General features: G+C 36.5%; 1 protein-coding gene and 1 pseudogene across 2 annotated transcripts; both read right to left on the bottom strand.

Annotated features, from left to right (window-relative positions):
- Nucleotides 1-6,337: 6,337 nt before the first annotated feature.
- LOC18014522 (nitrilase-like protein 2) lies at nt 6,338-10,554 on the bottom strand. 2 transcript variants are annotated; one of them, XR_002898718.1, is made up of 10 exons: nt 10,389-10,547; nt 9,765-9,901; nt 9,559-9,684; nt 9,417-9,475; nt 9,034-9,146; nt 8,386-8,581; nt 8,214-8,296; nt 7,996-8,115; nt 7,194-7,888; nt 6,338-6,940 (listed from the first exon to the last, which is right to left on the bottom strand). XR_002898718.1 is itself a non-coding variant. In XM_006397197.2 (8 exons), exons 1-8 carry the CDS (start codon nt 10,545-10,547, stop codon nt 8,092-8,094), a joined length of 897 nt encoding a protein of 298 aa, XP_006397260.1. In that variant the 5' UTR covers nt 10,548-10,554; the 3' UTR covers nt 7,895-8,091. The 2 variants fall into 2 exon arrangements, 1 of the variants encoding a protein (XP_006397260.1); XM_006397197.2 differs by lacking the exons at nt 6,338-6,940; nt 7,194-7,888 and having other exon boundaries at nt 7,895-8,115; nt 10,389-10,554.
- Nucleotides 10,555-15,376: 4,822 nt separating this feature from the next.
- LOC112085420 lies at nt 15,377-18,021 on the bottom strand (annotated as a pseudogene).
- Between the last annotated feature and the right edge of the window lie 4,711 nt (nt 18,022-22,732).

Below are 22,732 nucleotides of genomic sequence, written 5' to 3'. Positions count from 1 at the left end.
ATTGTTATAGACCTGAGCTAACATGGTTAATGTATATTCCTTAAGTTGGTTCATCCTCTCCTTGTACTCCATCTTAATCTCTCTTTGCATCTTCATTTCTTATAGATCTGGTCTCCTGTCTTGACAAAGCTCCCAAACTCTCGCTGAGTTCGCAGCTACTTTCCACCATATGATGGTGGTCTCCCAACTGCCACAACCAAAGATTTGTCCAGATTTGCATTTGAATCAATATGTGTGTATCCATGTGGACATGGACACAAAGCGTTGCATCCCTCTCTATATGTCCATAAGTGATGATCCCCTCAACCAATTCTGCTTCCTCCAACGATGGAGGTAAAGTTTATGGACGTATCCACACAGATAAATACAATGCGTTAAACTTTATATCAATATGGGTGTATCCACGTGGACATAGATACAAAGCTGTAGACACAATATGGGTGGATAAGTCATGAGTTGTCATTTGTGGAAATTTGAAGATACATAATATTTCGAGAAGATTTTGGGTTTATCCATTTGACCTTTTAACACATGTAGATGGCTATATCCATATGTAATCCATTAATAAGCCAGTGTTGTCTTTCCTTGCGAATCGTGTTCATATATGTCGGATCTCGAGCCATCGAAAACTCCAAGTTGAGCCACCCATAACCATACATGTTCACGTCCACATTACCATCATCATTTGGTATCATATATCTATAAATTTTTAATGGCTATATACATAGTTGTCCTCATGTCCACCAATAAATGTCTCTCTGCTAGTGTATACACTAATTTCAACCGGCCATGTATCAGCATCTATGGGTTTCTAGCAGCATGGCCATAGTCTCATTATCCACATTCGTAATGGTTATTTCCATATAATGGTATTGAACATATTTCATCTTTATTTAGCATACTATTTCTGGTCTCCCCACGGCCCCACCATTAACTCCAAATCAACAATAAAAATGGATACATCCACATAGCCTTGCTCTTACTAAATAGACCTCTAAACGTAAAGTTATCTCGCAATGGATATATCCATATACAGAGATTAGAGATTATGATACATGTCCACACATTCATTGGAACCTATCTTACGCGTTATTGTTGCGCAGACACGATGGACATAACTGTTCCTTTGAACCCATGGTTCACTCTTATTAAACTAACATGCTAATATTCAACCATATCGAAATAAATATACAACTATATGGACATGTACATGTTTGCGTTGGGATATAACATATAGCTATATTCAATCATCGACGTCCAAATGATGTCATCACTTTTCTTTAATAAACTTGTCTACTGTTGTGGATACTGTTGTGGTCGTTGTCACTAATAAGTATTTTACATGTGATATGGTTATGTCCATATATATTACTTATATTTAAGTTTAATACAAAGGTTATTAAGTATAATGATAACCATATGGTTAATGACCATGACCATTTTCATTGATATCTCTTTTCTTTGACACATCCACCAGAAGCGACTACCCTTATCCCACCTCCATTGTCATATACACAAATCAGGTGGACACCTTCATGTGATCTTTTTAATATGACTATATCCATATATAAATTTTTCTGTGGTCATTACAACTTGAAACATGCCGCCATAGTCAAGGAGTTTTGGCAATGGAGATTGTGACGGCGATATTGGATAAAAAGTTTTGGCAATGGTGGTGGTGGTGGTAGTGGAGGTGGAAGATAAAATAAATAAATAAAGAGAACAAAGTGGAGAAGAAGAAGAAGAAGAGAGATCTGAGAAAGGAATTTTGATAGCACTGATTTGCAAATATTTGTGAGTGTGAAGGAGAGAAGAAGAAAATGAGATGTCTGTGTATGAAGGAAAGAAAGAGAAATAAATGTCGGTAATATAGAAAGAAAGAATGAGATAAGGAAATAAAAAGAAAAGGACAAAAACCACTTAACCAATTCGTTTATGATACACTTATTTTTCCAGAGAAGGACTAAAATGTATTTTTATGTCTATAAACTCAAAAAAATACTATTAGAAAGTAAAGTATGTTATAACACATATCATATATGGACTCTTATACCGGCCCATTAGGCCCATCAGGGCATTGTACTTAATCTAGATTCCCTATGTACTCTATATATACATTCCAGTGATTAATAAAGTTTCTAAGTTTTCACAACACGTTATCAGCACGATAAGACTCTCTGAGCGAAAAATCCTAATAAATCCGGCCACCACCAAAACCCTAAAAGCAAGTCGAAACTTAAAAGACGCATATCTTCCAAACCGTGAGGAACCAGAAGACGATCTACATATCAAATCGAAGCCCTCGACGAGACGAATCTACTGGTGAAAACCGTTTGTCGATCCAACGTCGGACGCGCCCTCACGCACACTTACAGTACACGACGATCAACCGAAAAAAAAACCAGATCCGAGTTTTTCCTTCTTCAACCAGCAGCTTCTCCAGTTTTGGTGATCAATCCTTGGAATTTGTAGCGGCTAACTGAGGTCTATTAGCTCTCAGTTTCATTAGCCTGTCAGAAATCCAAAGGTGGAAAAGCACACCAGCAAATGGAAACCATAGTCGTAGATAGTGGATCCAGCCACACTATCTTAAGAAACAAAAGTTACTTCATAAACCTAACCTATCAAACCGCAAATCTTAGCACCATCGCGGGTCCCTCAAACCTTATCGAAGGATATGGCCATGCCTATGTGTTGCTATCAAATGGCACACAACTTGAAATACCAGATGCTCTATATTCTCCTAGTTCGAAGAGAAATCTTCTGAGCTTCAAGGATATAAGACAGAATGGTTTCCACATAGAAACCCAAGGTCAAGGGAACAAAGAATCCCTCCTAGTCACTAAAACCGTAGACGGCCATAAACAAATCCTCGAAACCATACCCGCGCTCTCTACTGGACTTTACCATGCTAAAGTCAGTATGATTGAAGCTAATACCACTCTCAAAGCCCGGTTTACTGATTATACTATTTGGCACGACCGGCTCGGTCATCCCGGTGCAAATATGATGCGTAAACTAATTCAAAACTCTCAAGGGCATACCCTCAAAGAAAACCGAGCTTATCCTCAACACCTCATGTGCACAGCTTGTTCTCAAGGCAAATTGATCACTCGGCCTTCACCAGTTAAAATCTCTAAACAAACACTTCATTTCCTAGAAAGAATCCAGGGCGATATCTGTGGACCTATACATCCATCTTCCGGACCATTCCGGTACTTCATGGTCCTTATAGACGCATCGACCCGTTGGTCATATGTTTGTCTCTTGTCCTCTCGGAACCAAGCCTTCGCTAGGTTCTTGGCCCAAATCATAAAATTGCGGGCCCATTTCCCCGACTTCCCACTAAAGACTATCCGCCTTGACAATGCTGGTGAATTTACCTCACAAGCATTTAATGACTACTGTATGGCCATGGGGGTAACCGTGGAACATCCTGTAGCACATGTCCATACTCAAAATGGATTGGCTGAATCATTCATTAAACGCATTCAATGGATAGCCCGACCATTACTCATGAGATCAAAGCTCCCGGCCTCAGCATGGGGACATGCAGTATTACATGCTGCTGAACTCATACGCATCCGGCCATCTAGTGAACACAAATATTCCCCATCCCAACTACTCTCGGGTCATGAGCCAGACATCTCCCATCTCAAAACATTTGGGTGTTCAGTATATGTACCCATTGCTCCACCACATCGAACCAAAATGGGACCTCAAAGAAGGATGGGAATATATGTTGGTTTTGACTCTCCCACCATCATAAGATATCTCGAGCCAACCACTGGAGATCTCTTCAAGGCCAGATATGTGGATTGCCAATTCGATGAATCGGTATATCCCTCTTTAGGTGGTGAGACAAACAAGCTGGTCAAAGATCTTTCATGGAATCAAACATCATTAAATTGGCAAGATCCTCGGACTCTAGAATGTGATTCAGAGATCCAAAAGATTATTCATTATCAAAAGCTAGCCAATCAATTGCCAGATTCCTTTGCTGACCCGACCAAAGTAACCAAATCGTACATCCCAGCTTGTAATGCACCAGTACGAATAGCTGTCCCAACGGGACAGACCCAAGTTGCTACAGAGTCTGCACCACGTCTCAAACGGGGCAGACCTCTCGGTTCCAAAGATAAGAATCCCCGGAAATCAAAGAAAGGTGCAATAACCGAAACCGGGATTCCTGCAATATCAGACATAGCCGCGGCTGAGACTCAATCTAATGAACCCTCAATGGAAGTTCGGGACGCCGAATCTCCAGGTTCAGAAGATAACAATAAGATCTCCATCAATTACAATATGTCCGGAATACAATGGAATCGAAAAGAAGTCGACTTAAATGCACTCTTTGCATACAAAGTAGCACTTGATGTTGCGCTCACACAAGAGGATCTAGAACCCACGTCAATAACACAGTGTACACATCGAACAGATTGGCTAAAATGGAAAGAAGCCATAAACGTGGAGTTAAAGAGTCTCAAACTCAGAAACGTGTTCGGTCCGATCATCCGGACCCCATCACACATCAAGCCAGTGGGCCACAAATGGGTCTTTGTGCGCAAAAGGAACGAACTCGGTGAAGTCGTTCGATACAAAGCACGGCTTGTAGCACAAAGATTCTCACAGAGACCTGGAATCGATTATGAGGAGACTTATTCTCCAGTGGTGGATGCAACAACATTCCGATTCCTCATAAGTCTGGCCATAAGAGAAAATCTTGATCTGCGGTTAATGGATGTTGTAACCGCATATCTCTATGGGCCCCTGGACAACGAAATATATATGAGACTCCCAGATGGCATTGAACTAAAAGACAAAAATGCATCTCGAGATCAATACTGCATCAGGCTGAACAAATCCTTGTATGGACTGAAACAAAGTGGGCGTATGTGGTACAACCGCCTCAGCGATTACCTCATCAAAGAAGGCTACAAAAATGACCCCATCAGTCCATGCATCTTCATCAAGAAGTACTCAAACAAAGGATTTGTAATCATAGCACTATACGTGGATGATCTAAACATCCTCGGAACATCTGGTGAGATCTCCCAAACAGTCGACTGCTTAAAAGCAGAATTCGAAATGAAAGACCTAGGCAAAACAAAGTACTGTTTGGGATTACAACTTGAGTATATCAAAGGAGGAATCCTTGTGCATCAATCGGCTTATATCGAAAAGGTACTCAAGCGATTTAATATGGACCAAGCTCACCCATTGACCAGCCCAATGGTAGTTAGAAGCTTAAGTGATGACCCTCTTGGTCCCAAAAAGGATGATGAAGAAATCCTTGGTCCTGAAAAGCCATACCTCAGTGCTGTAGGAGCGTTAATGTACCTGGCTAGTCACACTAGACCAGACATATGTTTCACCGTGAACCTCCTCACTCGATATAGTTCATCTCCAACTCAGAGGCACTGGAACGGTATAAAACATCTCCTAAGATACCTTCGAGGTACTCAAGACTTAGGACTCTTCTATACTAACCAAAATAAAAATGGGTTAGTCGGCTTCGCCGATGCAGGATATCTATCAGATCCGCACACTGCCAAGTCTCAAACTGGCTACGTTTTTACGCATGGAGGAACAGCCATCTCTTGGAGATCAATGAAGCAGACACTCACTGCCACTTCATCAAACCATGCTGAAATCCTAGCCATTCATGAGGCTAGTAGGGAATGCGTCTGGCTGCGCTCCATGACTCAGCACATCCGCAGAGATTGTGGTATGGACGAAGACACACAGCCCACGGTGATGTATGAAGACAACGCGGCATGCATAGCTCAGCTCAAGGAAGGATATATCAAAGGAGATCGGACGAAGCACATTCTACCGAAGTTCTTCTCAACCTCAGACTGGCAGAAGGACGGCACTCTCAGCGTTCAGCAGGTCCGATCCAGTGAGAATTCAGCTGACCTCTTCACCAAATCATTGCCTACTTCAACACACCGGAAGCTCGTCAAACAGATAGGAATGTATAGACTTAGAGATCTACAGTGATGCTACAATCAGGGGGAGTAATGCGTGTTGTACTCTTTTTCCTTCACCATGGTTTTATCCCACTGGGTTTTTCCTGGTAAGGTTTTAATGAGGCAACATTCCCCAGCGCATTATCGAGATCCCGATTGAGTAGCTGACCCGGTTCACTCGTCCAAGGGGGAGTATTATAACATATATCATATATGGACTCTTATACCGGCCCATTAGGCCCATCAGGGCATTGTACTTAATCTAGATTCCCTATGTACTCTATATATACATTTCAGTGATTAATAAAGTTTCTAAGTTTTCACAACAAAGTACTATATTTTGTAAATATAAACTTAAAAAGAGCTATAGAATGTAAACATCTCTTATATAAAAGCCGAACATGGGCACATAAGCACATTACATATGGTTTCGAGGTTTAAAGCTATTACAATTTAAGCCCAAATATTGATCCATTAACATAATGGGATAATGATGGATAATTTTATAACACGTATAACACGCGTGTCAGCCTAGGGCAGAAGATTGGTGGACGGTGAGGAGATGCCGCCGCCGACAACGTCACTGAAATAGAGCTCCTCTGGAAAACCAAAGATCCGATGAATTTGAAACTGAAAATTCAACAGATCCAAATCATCCTCCTCAAAAACCATCATGTAAACTCCTTCCACAGCGAGATCCCGATTAATCAAAAAGCTTCTTGCCTCCGTAAGATTAAAGCCGATCATCTCGAGCTCTAGACCAATAACCCTACGCCTTTAATAAGGTTCATCATGAGGGTATGAAGGGAGATATAACTCCCAGCCAAGAGAAGATGATACCAATTTTTGGAGAAGAAATAGAATCTTCAACGCCGGATCTGATCTGTAGAAGAGAGAAACCTTCCAAAAACTGAGACCTTTTACTTTATGGCCAGAAGACCAAATCAATTCTTCAACCTGAGAAAAATCTTCACCCCACTAAGTATTAGCGAAGAGTGTTTTACTCTATGAAAAAAGAAGAATTGATAGATAAACAAGTAAAAGGAAACTTTGATAATGGAAGAGAGTTCCATTTAACAGAAATTTATTAATCCAACTAGATGATATATAAACAAGATGCACTACTTGGAAAGAGAAATCCGATTTGGATCGGAAAAAGAAAAGAATAAAAACTCTCTCTGTGAATTATTTTAGAGAGAGAACGGAGAGAGAGAATTTTACTGGTTTTCTTGAAACTTTATCCAATTCAGTTCTTTCTTCTATTATTCAGCTATTCTGTTATTTGTCAATCAGAAAATATACCAGTCAAACCCTTTGATTAATATGATTAAAAGGAAGGAAAAAAATTGATTGGTGGCAATTCTCGAAAAGTTAGTCCATTAGAATCACCTTTTAGTGTAACCTATTGTCCATTGTACAAAAATGACATTTCGTGTAAATCTGCACTGCCAATCGCGAAAGAGATCTGAAATTATGCGTATCTCCACTGTTCATCATAACAGTTACTTCCAATTTCTTCACACTACACTTCCTTTCAACTTTGTCCTTGTCGGTGAAGACAACCCCAAAACCAAGTTCAGTGAGATGTTTGTTCTTCTTCCATCACGTTGACCTCATATCCATCAATCAACTGCTAATATATACATCACATTTTCAAAACATAAGCCTTTCTTACGACGATCCTCAAACTCAGAGTCTGATAATTTCCTTCTTCCTTTAGTAAACGCAGACACTGCACTAGAAGTAGCTTGATGTCCTAAGCGCATTGTCTCCTTCGTAAGGTTTTTGACTCTCCAGCTAGCTTGTGATGATGAGACTGTGAACGTTCTTAATGGAATATTCGAATATTCGAACCTTGTTGCACTGCTCCACTAATAACCTCACATCAATCGGCAATCAGCAGTCATCAAAACAACCTGAATCTCATTCAATTCCCAAATCATACCAACTCAACATTTCCACATACAAACTCATTTAAGTCAATACTGTATCTCAATTTTTATTCTCCTTCAAATCTACTTACAATTCTTTTGTAACCACAGACTCCAGCTCTTCTTCACCTTGCGTCCTTGCAGAATATCTCCTTACATACAGTCTTTACGAGGCCTATCAGCGCTCTTTAGAGATCTATCGAGACCCGTTGCTTCAAAACAAAGAAGATGGAAAAATATAAGACTTCTATTGTTTATCCTTAGCTTTCCAACTCTATCTCATCCTGCATTTGTCAAGTCTGTATTTTACCTTATCAATTGGCATTTTTGTTCTCACCGAATCAAGCAACGAAAAATCAATTTCCGCCACAACAATGCCAGTTGAAAAACGATCTGCAAACATTAACAAATCTATCAAATATATCCAAAAACATATCATTTTGATCAGAAAGAGTTATGACAGATTAGGTCAGGATTCTCACCCGGTAATCTTCCAATCACAGTTCCCCAAGGATCAATGATCAGTGTGTCTCCATAACTTTCTCTTTTCTCATTATGTTTTCCAGCTTGAGCAGCAGCTATAACATAACATTGTGTTTCAATCGCTCTGGCTCGAAGAAGAATCTCCCAGTGTGCCTCCCCAGTGACCGTGGTGAAAGCTGACGGTACCAGTAAAACCTGCAGGGTTTTTTAAGTTTACAAAGACAAACCATATTAAGACAAGAGAGTTCATACTCAAAGTCTGGTAGAACTCAGATTTAACACATTCTGATACGATATAAGGATTTAGAATAAGAGTTTTGATTATTTTCCTTTTCACAATTTGGTTTTTAATGTTTTCCTTTTTAATAGGTTTAAGCTTTTTTTGTGTGTTTAAGTTGTATTCCTATATAAGGGTTTTTGTGATGAATAAGAAATCAACTTCCAACAATTAACCTTAATCTCTAAGAGAGACTAGGGTTAAGAGAAAGAAAGTTCAAAGTTTTAATCTCTTCTTTCATCATAGTCTAAGTATTCGGGTCCAATTACTCGAGCTAAAACTAGATCTTTGGCTCATATCACATTCTTGTTTCATTGTTTTTACTCTATAGTTTCGAAAATCATAATAATTGGATTTCATTGGATTTTACCTGAGCGTTCTGGTCGAATCTCAGTTGCTGATATATCTTAGGAAACCTCAAATCGTAGCATACTGTAAGGCCTAAGCACCCAATAGGACTTTCGACAGAAACAATCTTTGTCCCTGAAAAAATCAGTTCCTAAGTCTTATCAAGTGTGAAGCACAAGAAAAACAATCTATTAGAGATTATCAGCAAAATGATGTGACGGACAAAGTGTATTTGATCACAGATCTTGGTGGTTTTGCATTGCTTCTCAGGTTGTGATACAACTTCATGTTGAGATTTTACAAATCATTTCCCCAAACAACTTTTTTCTTACTCTTAATGCTCATGAATGTGTCTGAATGCTTAAGGACCATCTAATCAAAAAGATAACAAGAAACAGAGTTTACCTGGAACTGTAAAGCTGCTTTCCTTATACGAGCTTCCACCAGGAACATCAACATCAAACCTTCGAAAAACGGAAGTTATCACTAAGTGATTCTAACCAACTACAACTGTTTCTAAAATCGAACAAGAGTCAAAGATAGTTACAAATGCATTTTCTGATAAGTCTTTTGTATCATTCCAGCTGCATCGATCACAACATGTGTATTACACAAATGAGTATCATCAAATCTTTCTTGGAAGCCTCCAAGAGACAACCAAATATTTGAATCCCTGAAAAACACAAAAACATGTCAGAAAAGGCAATATATAGTAAACTGTCTCAAATGTACCTTAAGAACATCATTACTTACCTGGCGAGAGAGCAATACCGTTGCATCACTGGCCCGTCTAATGCTTCCGCGATCTGTACGCTGTCCCCTGATTTCTCTCCCATGTAGGAGAAGTTCTCCGGGAAGCAAATCAGCTTTGCACCAGCCGATGCTGCTTCCTTTTTGTCAGAGACGAAATCAATGCTAGAGTTAGATATACATTATGCTGCAGTAGAAGTTATGTTCCAATACATTAGTGATGAATGGTAAAAAACTTTTCACATTTTTGAAAGTCTAGAACTTTACTCATCTACTCTGAATAGTAGCTCTATGTATCCAACTATTTTCCAAATCTGTTTCAGTTTATTCAGCTTACCAGTTTTCTCGTTCTTGTGATTCTCCGGTTAGCTATTTTACCAGTAAAGCACATAATGTATCTCCTAAAACCAGCCTTTTTCAACGTTTGGAAATTTAGTCAAAATTTCGATAATAATCCTATTTTCCGAATTTCAATCACTTACTTTTTTCTTTGATTGCTTCAAAATCCTCAGAAAATTTGCAAATTTATGCGCAAACGTATAAATTGATTAAAAGCACATTGGATTGTAGAATCGAAACCATTATTGAATCGGGAAATGAACCTTAGAGATAGGGAGGGTTGATTACTTGTACGAGACGAGAGCACGTGGCGAAATTGGCCATCAGATCATTGACGGATGTCATCTGAGCAGCGGCGACGCGAACCGTCGTCTTAGCGGTGGCCATGGCAATCGGAATCTGGGGAGAAGCTTTCGTGAAGTCGACAGAAGCAAAGTAAGTGTTCATCCGCACCTACTTTGTTTGATGAATAGACGATTTATACTTTTGAGTTTTGACTATGTGTGAATTTGAGAAAACATCATACCCGTGGAAAAAATGAACAATTCTTGGGTTATTCACCCCCTTCTATTATAACCAATCAAAATATGCTATTTAAGATTTAAAATAAATGAATATTATTTTCATAAAACAATTAAGATAAGTTGACTTTTTTATCACAGACAATTAAAAATTTAATATTATTCAAAATATGCCATATAAGATTTAAAGTGAATTAAAAAAAATAAAAATAAAAACAAAATAGAAAAACGAATTAATAATAAAAAAATCAAAATTTAATTTTTAAATTTTAAACCATAATCCTTATACCCTAAACTGTAATATATAAATTAAAAAAAAACTAAACCCTAACTCCTAAACCCAAATATTTATTTTTAAAAAAAAAATAGAAATAAAAACTAAACCCTAAACCCTAAACCAAATATTTAAAAAATTAAAAAATAAAAACTAATTCCTAAACCCTAATCCCTAAACCCAAATATTAATTTTAATAATATATATTTGGATTTAGGGTTTAGGATTTAATGTTTGTTTTTTATTATTAAAATTAATGTTTGGATTTAGAGATTAGGGTTTAGGATTTAGTTTTTATTTTTCAATTTTTTAAAAAATTTAATGTTATGCTTGGGTTCACTATTTTAATTTAGGGTTTAGTTTTTTCATATTAGAAAAGAAAATTTAAAATATGTTATTTTGATAAATTACTTTAATTAATTTTATTATTTAGCTGATTTTTATTGGTTAAAATAAGAAAAAGTAAATAAACGAATAATTTTAATAACTAAATCAAATTATTTCATTTGAATAATATTAAATTTTTAATTGTCTGTGATAAAAAAGTCAACTTACCTTAATTGTTTTATGAAGATAATATTCATTTATTTTAAATCTTAAATAGCATGTTTTGATTGGTTAAAAAACAAGGGGGTGAATGAAGAGGTTCACCCCTAGGGGTGAACCCAAGAATTGTTCGGAAAAAATACGTTTTAGTAAAAAAATTAGAGAAAATATTTTAAAACGCATAATACTTAGAACGCTTAGTCAAATATTTTAGGGGCAATTATATTTATACGCACAAAAAAATATAGTATTGTCTTTTTATTACTTTTTCAAATTTTACCATTTTTAGATTTATATATTATTTTTTATAATTACGAAAATTATTAAAAAAATACTTTTATAATTTAAAAAAATTAGGAAAAATTAGAAAAAGAAAGATAAATATTTTTTATACTACTTTTTTGCAAACACTATTTCTTTAAAAATTTTTTTAAAATATTCTACAAAATTAATAGTTCAATAAATCTATAAATTTATAGAATAGTTTATCTACTATTTCATTAGTTTTCTACGAAATATATAGAATTCGTTATCTACAGTTTTCTCTATGTTCTACAAAGTTATGTAACCGTGTTTACAATATGTTTATTTTTTTACAGTTTAGTAGAATTATATTTCTATAGTTAACTATTTATTTTTACAACTTAAATAAAATTCCATTTCTACAGTAAATTCTTTGTTCTACAATTATAGAATACTAATTCTATAAAACGGTAACTAGATCTCTGAAAATTTAAGATCAGGTGTAGAAAATCTACAGAATATATCTTTTTCCTTTTCAAATTATTTATTTTCCTAATTTATTTATTAAAAAAATTATAGAAATTAAATTTTGGCGTTATTCATTCTTCTCCACATCTACACGTTTTTCTCCTCCTTCAACACACATCTTTTCACGTTTTTTTCATAATTTTTATGTCTTCCTCTGATTTTTGTTCTAATTACCGGAGTGAAGATCCGGTGGAGATAACATCGGCAGAGAAGTTATCAGCATAAAAAAAAAATTTCCTTCGTCGAAGAAGACAATTTTTAGGAGACGGATTCTACAAAGTTTTTTTGGTAAAATTAATTTTTGTTACTTTTTTGTTTTTAATTTAATTTGATTAAAATTAAATACTAATAATTTTTATTATTCTAGGTAATCGATTTAAAAAGTAGAGGATGATAAATAATTTGTAGGAGTATTAAGAGGACAACTTTCAAAACTAAAGTATTAAGGAGACAATAGTAATATTTTTTGTTCTATATTTTTAATTATTCTAATATTTTTAAGTGATTTGAGTGGTATAATTTAGTGGTTTGATTGGGATTTCAATTCAATTGTGGTTTATTATTATTTTTTTCATCTATCTGTTGGTAGAAATAGATACCATATTGTAAACTATTTATATTCTGGTTTTATTCAGTCTCTTTTATATTACATACAATTCATTAATTGGTAAACAATAAAAACAAAATTAAGTTCTTTAAGTTAAGAAAAAAAATTATTTTATTTAGAAATTTTTTTTTCTGGTTGAAAAATCAACTATATTTATTTTGGTTTGATTTGGTTTTCTCAATTACTTTTTTAATTACCATCTTGTATGCTTTGAACTTTTTTAAAGTCAATATATTTGCTTCTTAGCAATTACAACTTCTTTAACATATATGATATATATATATATATAATGGTAGTAGCAACATAAATGTTTATTCTATTCAGTTGTTCTTAACCATGTTTACTTTTAAAATTACACTATGTTTGTTACAGCAGATTGGTCTGAGATTTTCCATAGTCCTTGCATGGTTAATCTTGCTACAACATTCAATAGCATTGCTATGACATGCGTAAGTTTTTTAACCCATAACTAGGTAGTAACCTGCGCCCTGCGCGGAGTGAAATTTATCTATTTTTTTTTTATAAATTTGTTTAAAAAAAAGATTATATTTAAAAGAATAATGGGATATAATTATAAATTATATAATAGTTATAAAACATAGATAAAGAAATAAAATAATATAACCATAAATTTTTAAGTAATAACATGAATTGATAAATATTAGCATATGAGGATGGCCTCATCATACATTTATTAAAACTAAAATAGAGAAAAAAATTAACTTGGCTGAATATTACCGAAGATATCCATCTTTAGAGCAATTTGTATGATTTAGGTAGCCTCATTTATATGGAATCCTGCAAATGATTAAAGATTTCATTATATATTAGCTAAAACGACTGTCTAAAAAATAGTACTAAATGATTACGCTTACATCGATCTGAAAGCTTTTGTTTCTGGAATATCATGGTCAAAGAGAAGTCGAGATATTTGATTAAAGCCACCTAATTCAAAAAAAATCAAATATTCATGTTTATTAATTATAAAAAGCTAAACAATACTCAAACAAAAAGTAAAATAAAAATGCGGATTATAAAAATTAACCTTTCCACTCAATTTTCTAATATTGTAAAACACAAATGACAATCTGTTTATTAGTAGACCACCAAAAATTATATAACTCATCCGCAAGGTCTTTATATGCAACACACTTCACTTCATCTTCCTTATAATGATATCAAATTTATTTAGTTGTACGTTGGATATATAGAACTCTTATAGTCTTGTAAAAAAAAATAAGTACTTGAGCAAGTTACTCACTTAATATTCTTTAAACAAAACTGAATTCTCCTGTTTTTTTTCACCATAGATCTCGCCATATGGATCCTCTTGAATAACTTCAAGATTGCCAGCATTAACTAAAGCTCCATAGAGGTCTAGTTGAGAAATAAAACACAGTGTAATATGGTTATCGAAATTTGTAGATATATTTGAAGCAAATAAGAATAAACAGATAAAATATTTAAATAACCTAGCTAATATATATATATATATATATATATATATATAAAAGTGAACTCACCAACTGAGTACCTTGGGTGACAAAGTCCATTTAGGATTTTTTTGATAATCAACAAAACCCGAAAAAGTTATTTTCGGTTATTTGATGTATCTTTGAAATAACTGTATACTTGCTGAAGTTGATTTGGTATTTGTTCCTGGCTGTCCTTGTAATGTCGTCAGAGTGAATTACTTTGAAGTTCGATATCTCAAACCATTCACCTTCTTTTAAAATACCTTGCGTAGTTTGTACGAAGTCCTTGTAGATGGTTGCTTGAATTGTTGAACCCTTGCATTTATAAACCATTAAATTCCAAGAAATTAAGTTGCTTACATTCTCATCTCCCAAAACCATTAGCGATTTGGAGGAATCTAATCCAAATGTTGTACTCCATTTTCTGATGACCTTAACACGGATGAGAGAGATAGTTATGGATGGTTTCAAGTCAGAGAGAAGCGTAAAGGTAGACATTGTAATGGATTGGAAATGGTTCTAACGTTGTGTGATAATAGTTTGTACAGGGAGAGTAATGTATTAATAGAACAATTAAATGTTTTTTTTTTTTTGTTTTTACGAACTTGAACAGTGATTTTCAAGGAAAAAAGAACACTTAAACAATATTATGGGAATAAATCATATTAAAATTTTAGGCAGTCTAAGACAATCAAAAATCACAAAGATTGACATTCACACAGGAAACTATAATATCTACCTTATTACTTAAATCAATTATAGTAGCTAAAGGAATCAATCTAACAATATATTAAGAAGTCTAAAATCAATTATCGGATTGTAAAGTATCAATATCTGCTAATCTAATAAGAATACTAAAATCAATTAAGGGTGCCAGTATAAATCGCTGGTGTAATTATTGGTTATTTCTTGAACTTGTATTAATATTGGTTAAACAACAAATTAGAGAGAACCGAACATAAATTAAATATATTGTAATGGTTATCCTTTCCCAAATAAAGAAAATGCATAACGCTTTAAAACAAATACAGTACCTTAAAAGAGTAAACAACACGAACGTAGTTGGGATTAACGAACAAAGATCATCTCAAATAGAAGAAAAAACACCAAGCGTACATCACAGATGAATGCCGAGATTGTTCAATTGAAACAAAAGAATCCAACAAATCTTGGAAAACCTGCTTGTAAACAACATTCATGGTTTTATCTTGTGGCTTTCCATCTTTGTCTGTAATAAAAATCTTTAATCCTTTTCTAGACTTCATCCTGGACACAGCAACATACAGCTGCCCATGAGATAACACAGGTCTAGGTAGATACAAACCCACTTTTGCTAATGTTAATGGTCATTGCAAAAGCAACTTTCAGTGGAAACTGCCGACGCCTCATTTTGAAAGGAAGCTTAGTATCTGATGGTGTAATCAACATACGGGGTATGAACACCTTCTCTCCAACTCTATTCCCTGTGATCACTTTGGCTTCCACAATATGATTGGCCAATTGAGTTATCTGCAATTTTGTGCCGTTGCACAATCCACCAGTCGGGTCAATATTCCTTAGTACCATAACAGGTGTACCAACTTTAAGTCTCAATGAATGGGCTGGTAAACCTGATGCCTTTATACTATTAAGAAACTCTGGTGAGAAAACAGAGTCGTCCTTTGTATCTGATGGATCAATACTATCAGAGCTCAAATATACTCTTTCTTCACCTACACAATAACGAACAATAAAACAATAAGAGATTTCTCGAAAACTATTACAATTATGGTATACCATATAACATACCCCTTATTCATTTATGGTATACCATATAGCATAAGTAATATGCACTTATGGTATACCAAATCACATAAAAATATTTATAATTCCATCTCCTAATATAAAAAAAAAACCTTATGCAAGCGACGTAGGAGAGAAATGTTGATTATTAAACAATTCAAAAGAAGCATGCGATTAAGAATTCAGGAAGTAACGAAAGACATTTATCTTTTTTGAAAAAAATTTACCTGTAAGCAGATCAAGCATATAGTTGTTAATCATATCAACATCATCATTGGTAGGACACAAGATAGCTCTTTCCTGAAAGAAAATTGAATCTTTTGAATCTTTGAATGTGGTACCATCAACTTCAGAAACTATAGACTCGATAGGATCAGTGCAGTTGGTAATCAGAAGATCTTTGGGAATGTCAATCATGGTTTCTCCAGTATTTGGCTCATTGATGTTCCCATCACCTAAATCAAGTATCCATTCTGAAAATTCCTTTATCTTTTGAGCTTCACGACTATCTTGCTCAGACAGAAGTCTAATATTTTTGGTTAATTGCAAAACTTTGCAATGCTTCCAGAGGTGTGAAGAACTAAGAGAAGCCATGACTATTTCAGCTCTACTCCCTTTGGGAATAATAGGCAGAATCTGTCTGAAATTCCCTCCAAACACCACAACTTTACCTCCAAATGGTTTATCTGAATTCTTCATAATGTGGCGTAAAGTACGATCAAGAGATTCAAAACAGAACTTGCTCATCATTGGTGCTTCGTCCCAAATAATAAGCGATGCTTTAGATACCAACTCTTCTTGGTCACTTCCAGGTTCTATATTGCACATGGAGGATTCATGAACATTAATCGGAATGCCAAACCTGGAATGAGCAGTCCTTCCACGAGGCAACAACAATGAAGCTATCCTGCTAGAGGCAACGTTGAGTACAATATCTCCTCGTGAACGGATAGCAGCTGAAAGAATATTCCATAAAAATGTTTTGCCTGTTCCTCCAAACCCATACACAAAGAAGACACCACCTTTTTTGCGAAAAACAGCACCAATTATCTCATCATACACAGACCTTTGCTCGTCAGTTAACAGACCAAGCCATTCATCATGTCTATCACGTCATTCAGCTTGCGGATAGTTAAGCTCATCCTGCAGTAGTCGATTCTCACTAATTGATGAAGAGTTATCTACAGGTTTTGGCATTGTCTCCCAATATTTCAAAGAACAGCTGTTGCTGCGCAAAAGACTCTCTATCATCAATAAAGTGCAGTTATAAATCTCTTCTTCGTTCAAAGTGAAACCTAGTAAACAATATAAAAATTCTTGTGGTCAATATTAATTCGTTTGTTACGTATAACTGAATAATAAAATGAAGTCAAACTACTTTCTGACCTGGGTTTCGACGGTTTCTACGTTCTATGAAAAGCACATCTTCAGATAATATGCCACGTGTTGCCTCCCAAACTAACTTAGGCGATGATAAACTATCAGATTGTAGCATCGTTGCAAACAATTTACGAGCATAAGCAGTTGAAGCCCAGAAGCTACATTCTTTTAATCCTTCAATGTACTCCTTATCATCATCTAATAACCCAAGCTTATAACATGCCTCTTCAAACGACCCTTGAACCATTTCGTCCACTGTCTTGATTTCATCAAATGACGTTGGACCTTTGATTTTGTTTATCAAAACTCTCAAAAAATAAAGTTCTCCCATACTTGGAGGAACGTGTTGCAGCCTACCGATTGCAAAGCTACCCTTTTTCTTTCGTGGATTCCAAACTATTTTCTTTTTATCATAAGTGAACTTAGTAGGGAGCTCTGCATAAGTCAACTCCCTTGCTTCAGGATATTCCTCACAACAATCAAACCAAGCTAAGAACATCGTCCTACAAATATCAGGCCGCGACAACACACTGTTCACAGGATCACCCTCCCTGTAGATGACCATATTCTCATTGGGCAGATGGAAAGTAAGCTTCATTACAGGTGTTGCCCGGTAATGTGTATGATAACCGAAAATTCTCCAAATCGATTCAGGCGCTGAGAGATACCTACAGAAATTGTATACTTGAGTTAAATAACAGTTTCTCGGTGGAAAATATATATGCATATATCATAGATAGCCACAATTACCAACGGCACATACCTTGCATCAGAATATTTTTTTAATTTCGTCAACAGGTTTCTTAGCTCCTTCTACAGCAGCCAGAATTATCATTTCCTTGTGCTTTTGACTCATTATTTGGATTTTTAGCTGTCGTCGTCACATGACCTGATACACAGTCTTGGCCTTTATTTATGTACTTAAATAAGTACTTTATAGAACGTGACTGATTACACCACTCGATATTAATGTGTGCACGATAGCGGACCATGTTTACTTTTGAAACTACACTATGTTTTGCTACAGCAGATTGGTCTGAGATTTTCCATAGTCCTTGCATGGTTAATCCTGCTACACGCCTACAACATTCAATAGCTTGCTATGACATGCGTAAGCTTTTTTAACTCATAATACCAAAATTGTGACATTTAAAGAAAAAAAATTAACAAACCAATAAATAAAAAACAAACCGTCAAACTTCATCTCCCAAAATCCTCGCCTCCGTTAAACAACAACACTAGTTTCCGATAGTTTTCAGTTGGCGGCTTCGGCCGCCGATTTCGTTTTTTCTTTCTTCGTTACTTTTCATCTTACTCATCACATCTCTATCTTATGATACAATGAAATCCAATATTACTTCCGATAGAAATGTAAAACAGAATCCAATGTTCATAGTAAACAAGGAATTCTAAGTTCTTTCTTACGAGAAATCCGAATTCAAGGATCCCACGAAGAAGACGAACCAAGGTCAATTACAGAGATGAACGTAAGAGAAAATGACTGACAACAACTTTCTTGAATGAATCATTTCTTTGTCCTCACTTCATTAAATCTTCACTCTCTCAGCTCCACTTAATCTCCACCGTCGAAACCATCATTCTCCTTGCATCTTCCACGTGGCCTTCTTATTAGAATACTTAACTATATCGTATAGTTATAAACCGTATAATCTGTGTAGCGTATAACCCGTATCAAATCCTTCCCCTCCAAGCAACCATTTCCTCATGGTTGAAACTGAGGAAAACGCTGCATCAGATCAAACAACAACTCCCAAGTAGCTTCGGACTCCTATTCACCCGACCATTTCACCAAAACTTTAGTCACAGCCCTGCCTTGGCGCTGAACCATTTGCCTTTGTAATATACGCTCAGGCTCCTTAACCAACCCATCAGGACCCAAAGAAGGCAAATGTGTACCCACAGAAACATCTCCCACCCGTAAATTCAACTGAGAGACATGGAAGACAGGATGAATCTTGGAAGTAGCGGGCAGATCAATCTTATACGCCACCTTACCGCATTTATCAATGACCTTATAGGGGCCATAATACTTTGGAGCCAGTTTCTGATTGGGACGATGTACCACTGATCCCTGACGATAAGGTTGGAGCTTGACAAACACAAAGTCTCCGATATTAAAGCTACGATCAGACCTCCTCTTATTAGCACTTTGTATCATGCGATGTTGGGCTCGAAGCAGTTGAAACTTCAGCAACAGTAACATGTTCTCGCGTTCCTCCAGATTGTGAGCTACAACTGCAACCTTTGACTCACCAGGAAGATATGGTAAATGCTGAGGTGGAGGCTGACCATAGACAACCTCATATGGCGTGGTTTGAGCAGAGGAATGAAAACTGGTATTATACCAGTATTCGGCCATTGGTAACCACTTACTCCACAAATGTGGCTTATCATTACCCATACACCTGAGGTAAGTTTCCACACAGCGACTCACCACTTCAGTTTGTCCGTCACTTTGCGGATGGTAAGCACTAGAATAGTGTAAGGAGACACCCTGCAAAGTGAACAGTTCCCTCCAAAAATCACTCAAGAAAACCGCATCTCTATCACTTACAATCGAAGAAGGTAACCCGTGATGCTTAAAAACATTATCCAAGAAAGCCTGGGCTACAGTTAGGGCCGTGTAAGGATGGCTCAAGGGAATGAAATGAGCAGCCTTCGACAAGCGATCCACCACAACAAAAATAACAGTCTTGCCAAAGGAAGGAGGGAGACCATCGATAAAATCCATGGAAATATCAGACCATACTGCATTAGGAATAGGCAGAGGCTGAATCAAACCTGGAGAAGCGGCGGTATCATATTTACACTGTTGGCACACAGAACAGCTCCGAATGAATGCTTGAATGTCTTTAGCCATTCCTTTCCAATAAAACAGGCTTTTCACCCTTTGATTAGTGGCTTCTCGACCAGAGTGACCACCAGCGCCAGACGAATGCAACCAAGCCAAGATAGATTGTTTCAAAGAGGCCACAGCTGGGATAACAACCTTGTTCTTACGACGCAACACACCTTGAGTCCAGACCAAATGTTTCTTAGATCCTGGAGAAGCTATTAATTCAGCGATCACAGTTTTAAGCTTATCATCTGTTTCATACCCAGCTTAAATCTGTTTCATGAAATCACACTCCAACACCGATAACGCCATTATCAAGATTTCAGAACCTTCCACACGTGATAAAGCATCAGCAACCAAATTTTCCTTCCCTGCTTTATACTGTATCTCATAATCGAATTCCAGAAGCTTAGGCAACCACTGTTGTTGGATTGGTCTGTTAAGCCGCTGTTCCAACAAATACTTGAGGCTTCTTTGATCCGTCTTAATAATGAAATGATTCTGAAGAAGGTAATGTTGCCACTTTTGAACCGCAAAGACCACGGCAAGCAATTCTTTTTCATAGATGGAGATATGTAGTTGTTTGCCTTTCAAATGTCTACTAATAAATGCCAATGGATGTCCATCTTGCATCAGTACGGCACCAATTCCCTGACCATTGGCATCAGTTTCTACTACAAAAGGACGATCAAACAATGGTAAAGCCAAAACTGGAGCAGTACACAATGCTTTCTTCAAAGTTTCAAATGCCAACTGAGCTTCTTCACACCACACAAAAGAATCCTTCTTAGTCAGCAAGGTCAAGGGTCGAGCAATGGTGCCAAAGTTCTTAACAAAACTTCGATAGTAACCAGCGAGCTCCAAAAACCCTCTTAACTGTTTCAAGTTCGATGGAGAAGGCCAGTCAGCTACCGCTTGAACTTTTGCTGGATCCGTCGATACACCATTGGCCTCAATGAAATGGCCCAAATATTCGACCTTTGCAGTAGCAAAAGTACACTTGCTACGCTTAGCAAACAGTTGTTGCTCCCGCATAACTTCAAATACTTTTTGCAGGTGAGTAAGGTGATCTTCCAACGAACTGCTATAGATGAGGATGTCATAAAAAAAAATCAACACAAATTTCCTCAAGAAGTCCTTAAACACTGCATTCATCAACCCTTGAAATGTAGCCGGAGCATTTGTGAGGCCAAAGGGCATAACCACATATTCGAAATGTCCACTATGGGTTTTAAACGCTGTCTTGTGAATGTTTTCAGGACACAAGCGGACTTGATGATAACCCGCTCTCAGATCAATCTTTGAGTAGATGTTAGATCCTCCCAACTCATCCATGAGATCCTCAATCAGAGGAATGGGAAAACGGTCCTTAACAGTTAACCCATTTAATCCCCTGTAATCCACACAAAGTCGCCATGAACCATCCTTCTTCTTGACCAATACAACCGGTGAAGCAAAGGAACTTGAGCTCGGTTGTATAGTTCCACCTTGAAGCAAATCCTGAACTATCTGATCAATCTCATTCTTCTGATGAATAGCATAACGATAAGGTCTTTGATTAACCGGATTAGCACCCTCCACCAACAGAATCCGATGATTGTGATGCTGTCGAAATAGGGGTAACCCTGTAGGCTCCGCAAAGATGTCAGAATAGTCGGAAAGTAGCTTGTCCAACGGTGAGTTCAGTGGACCATTTGACTTTACCAATTCTAAAGCAAAAACAGACGCCGTGTCAACAGGGTCCTCCTTGCCTATGCATATAATAGAGATTTGAATATCCGAATCCCGAAGTTTATTTACCTTCTCCGCCTTCACACTTCGAACTGAGCCCGGTTGGATTCCATGAAGCATAACTTTCTTATTCTTGTAATCAAACTTCATGGTAAGTTTCTTGAAATCCCATTTGACCGGACTTATAGTTTCTAACCACTGAATACCCAACACGCCATCACAACCATTCAGTGGAATGACCATAAAATCATCTTCAAAACGAGTACCATGAAAATCCCATTGAAACCGATCAACTCGAGCTTGAACTGCAACTCTGTTACCATCAGCAACTATTGCCTTCGCATTTCTTGCAGGTAGCAAGGTACAGCCCAAACTATTAGCAACTTGAGGATCCAAGAAATTATGAGTAGACCCCGTATCAATAAGGATAAAGATAGGTCGTTTGTTATGTGTGCCTTTCACCCTCATGGTGGTGTGAGTAGATATTCCAGAGATCGCATGAACCGAAATCTTTGCAATTTCTCCATCAGGTTCTTCATTCTCTTTATCACATTCACCATCAGAGTCCTCCTCAACATCCACATAGAACAGTTGAGGGTTCTTGTGAACCTTAGAATGCTCTGGGGAAAACTTCTCGTCACAGAAGTAACATAACCCCTTCGCTCTACAGTCATTCATTTCTTCTTGT

This window comes from Eutrema salsugineum, unplaced genomic scaffold (assembly GCF_000478725.1).
Source record: "Eutrema salsugineum unplaced genomic scaffold, Eutsalg1_0 scaffold_3, whole genome shotgun sequence".
In the NCBI taxonomy this organism is placed as follows: Eukaryota; Viridiplantae; Streptophyta; class Magnoliopsida; order Brassicales; family Brassicaceae; genus Eutrema; species Eutrema salsugineum.
This window is presented reverse-complemented; position numbering and strand designations above follow the sequence as displayed.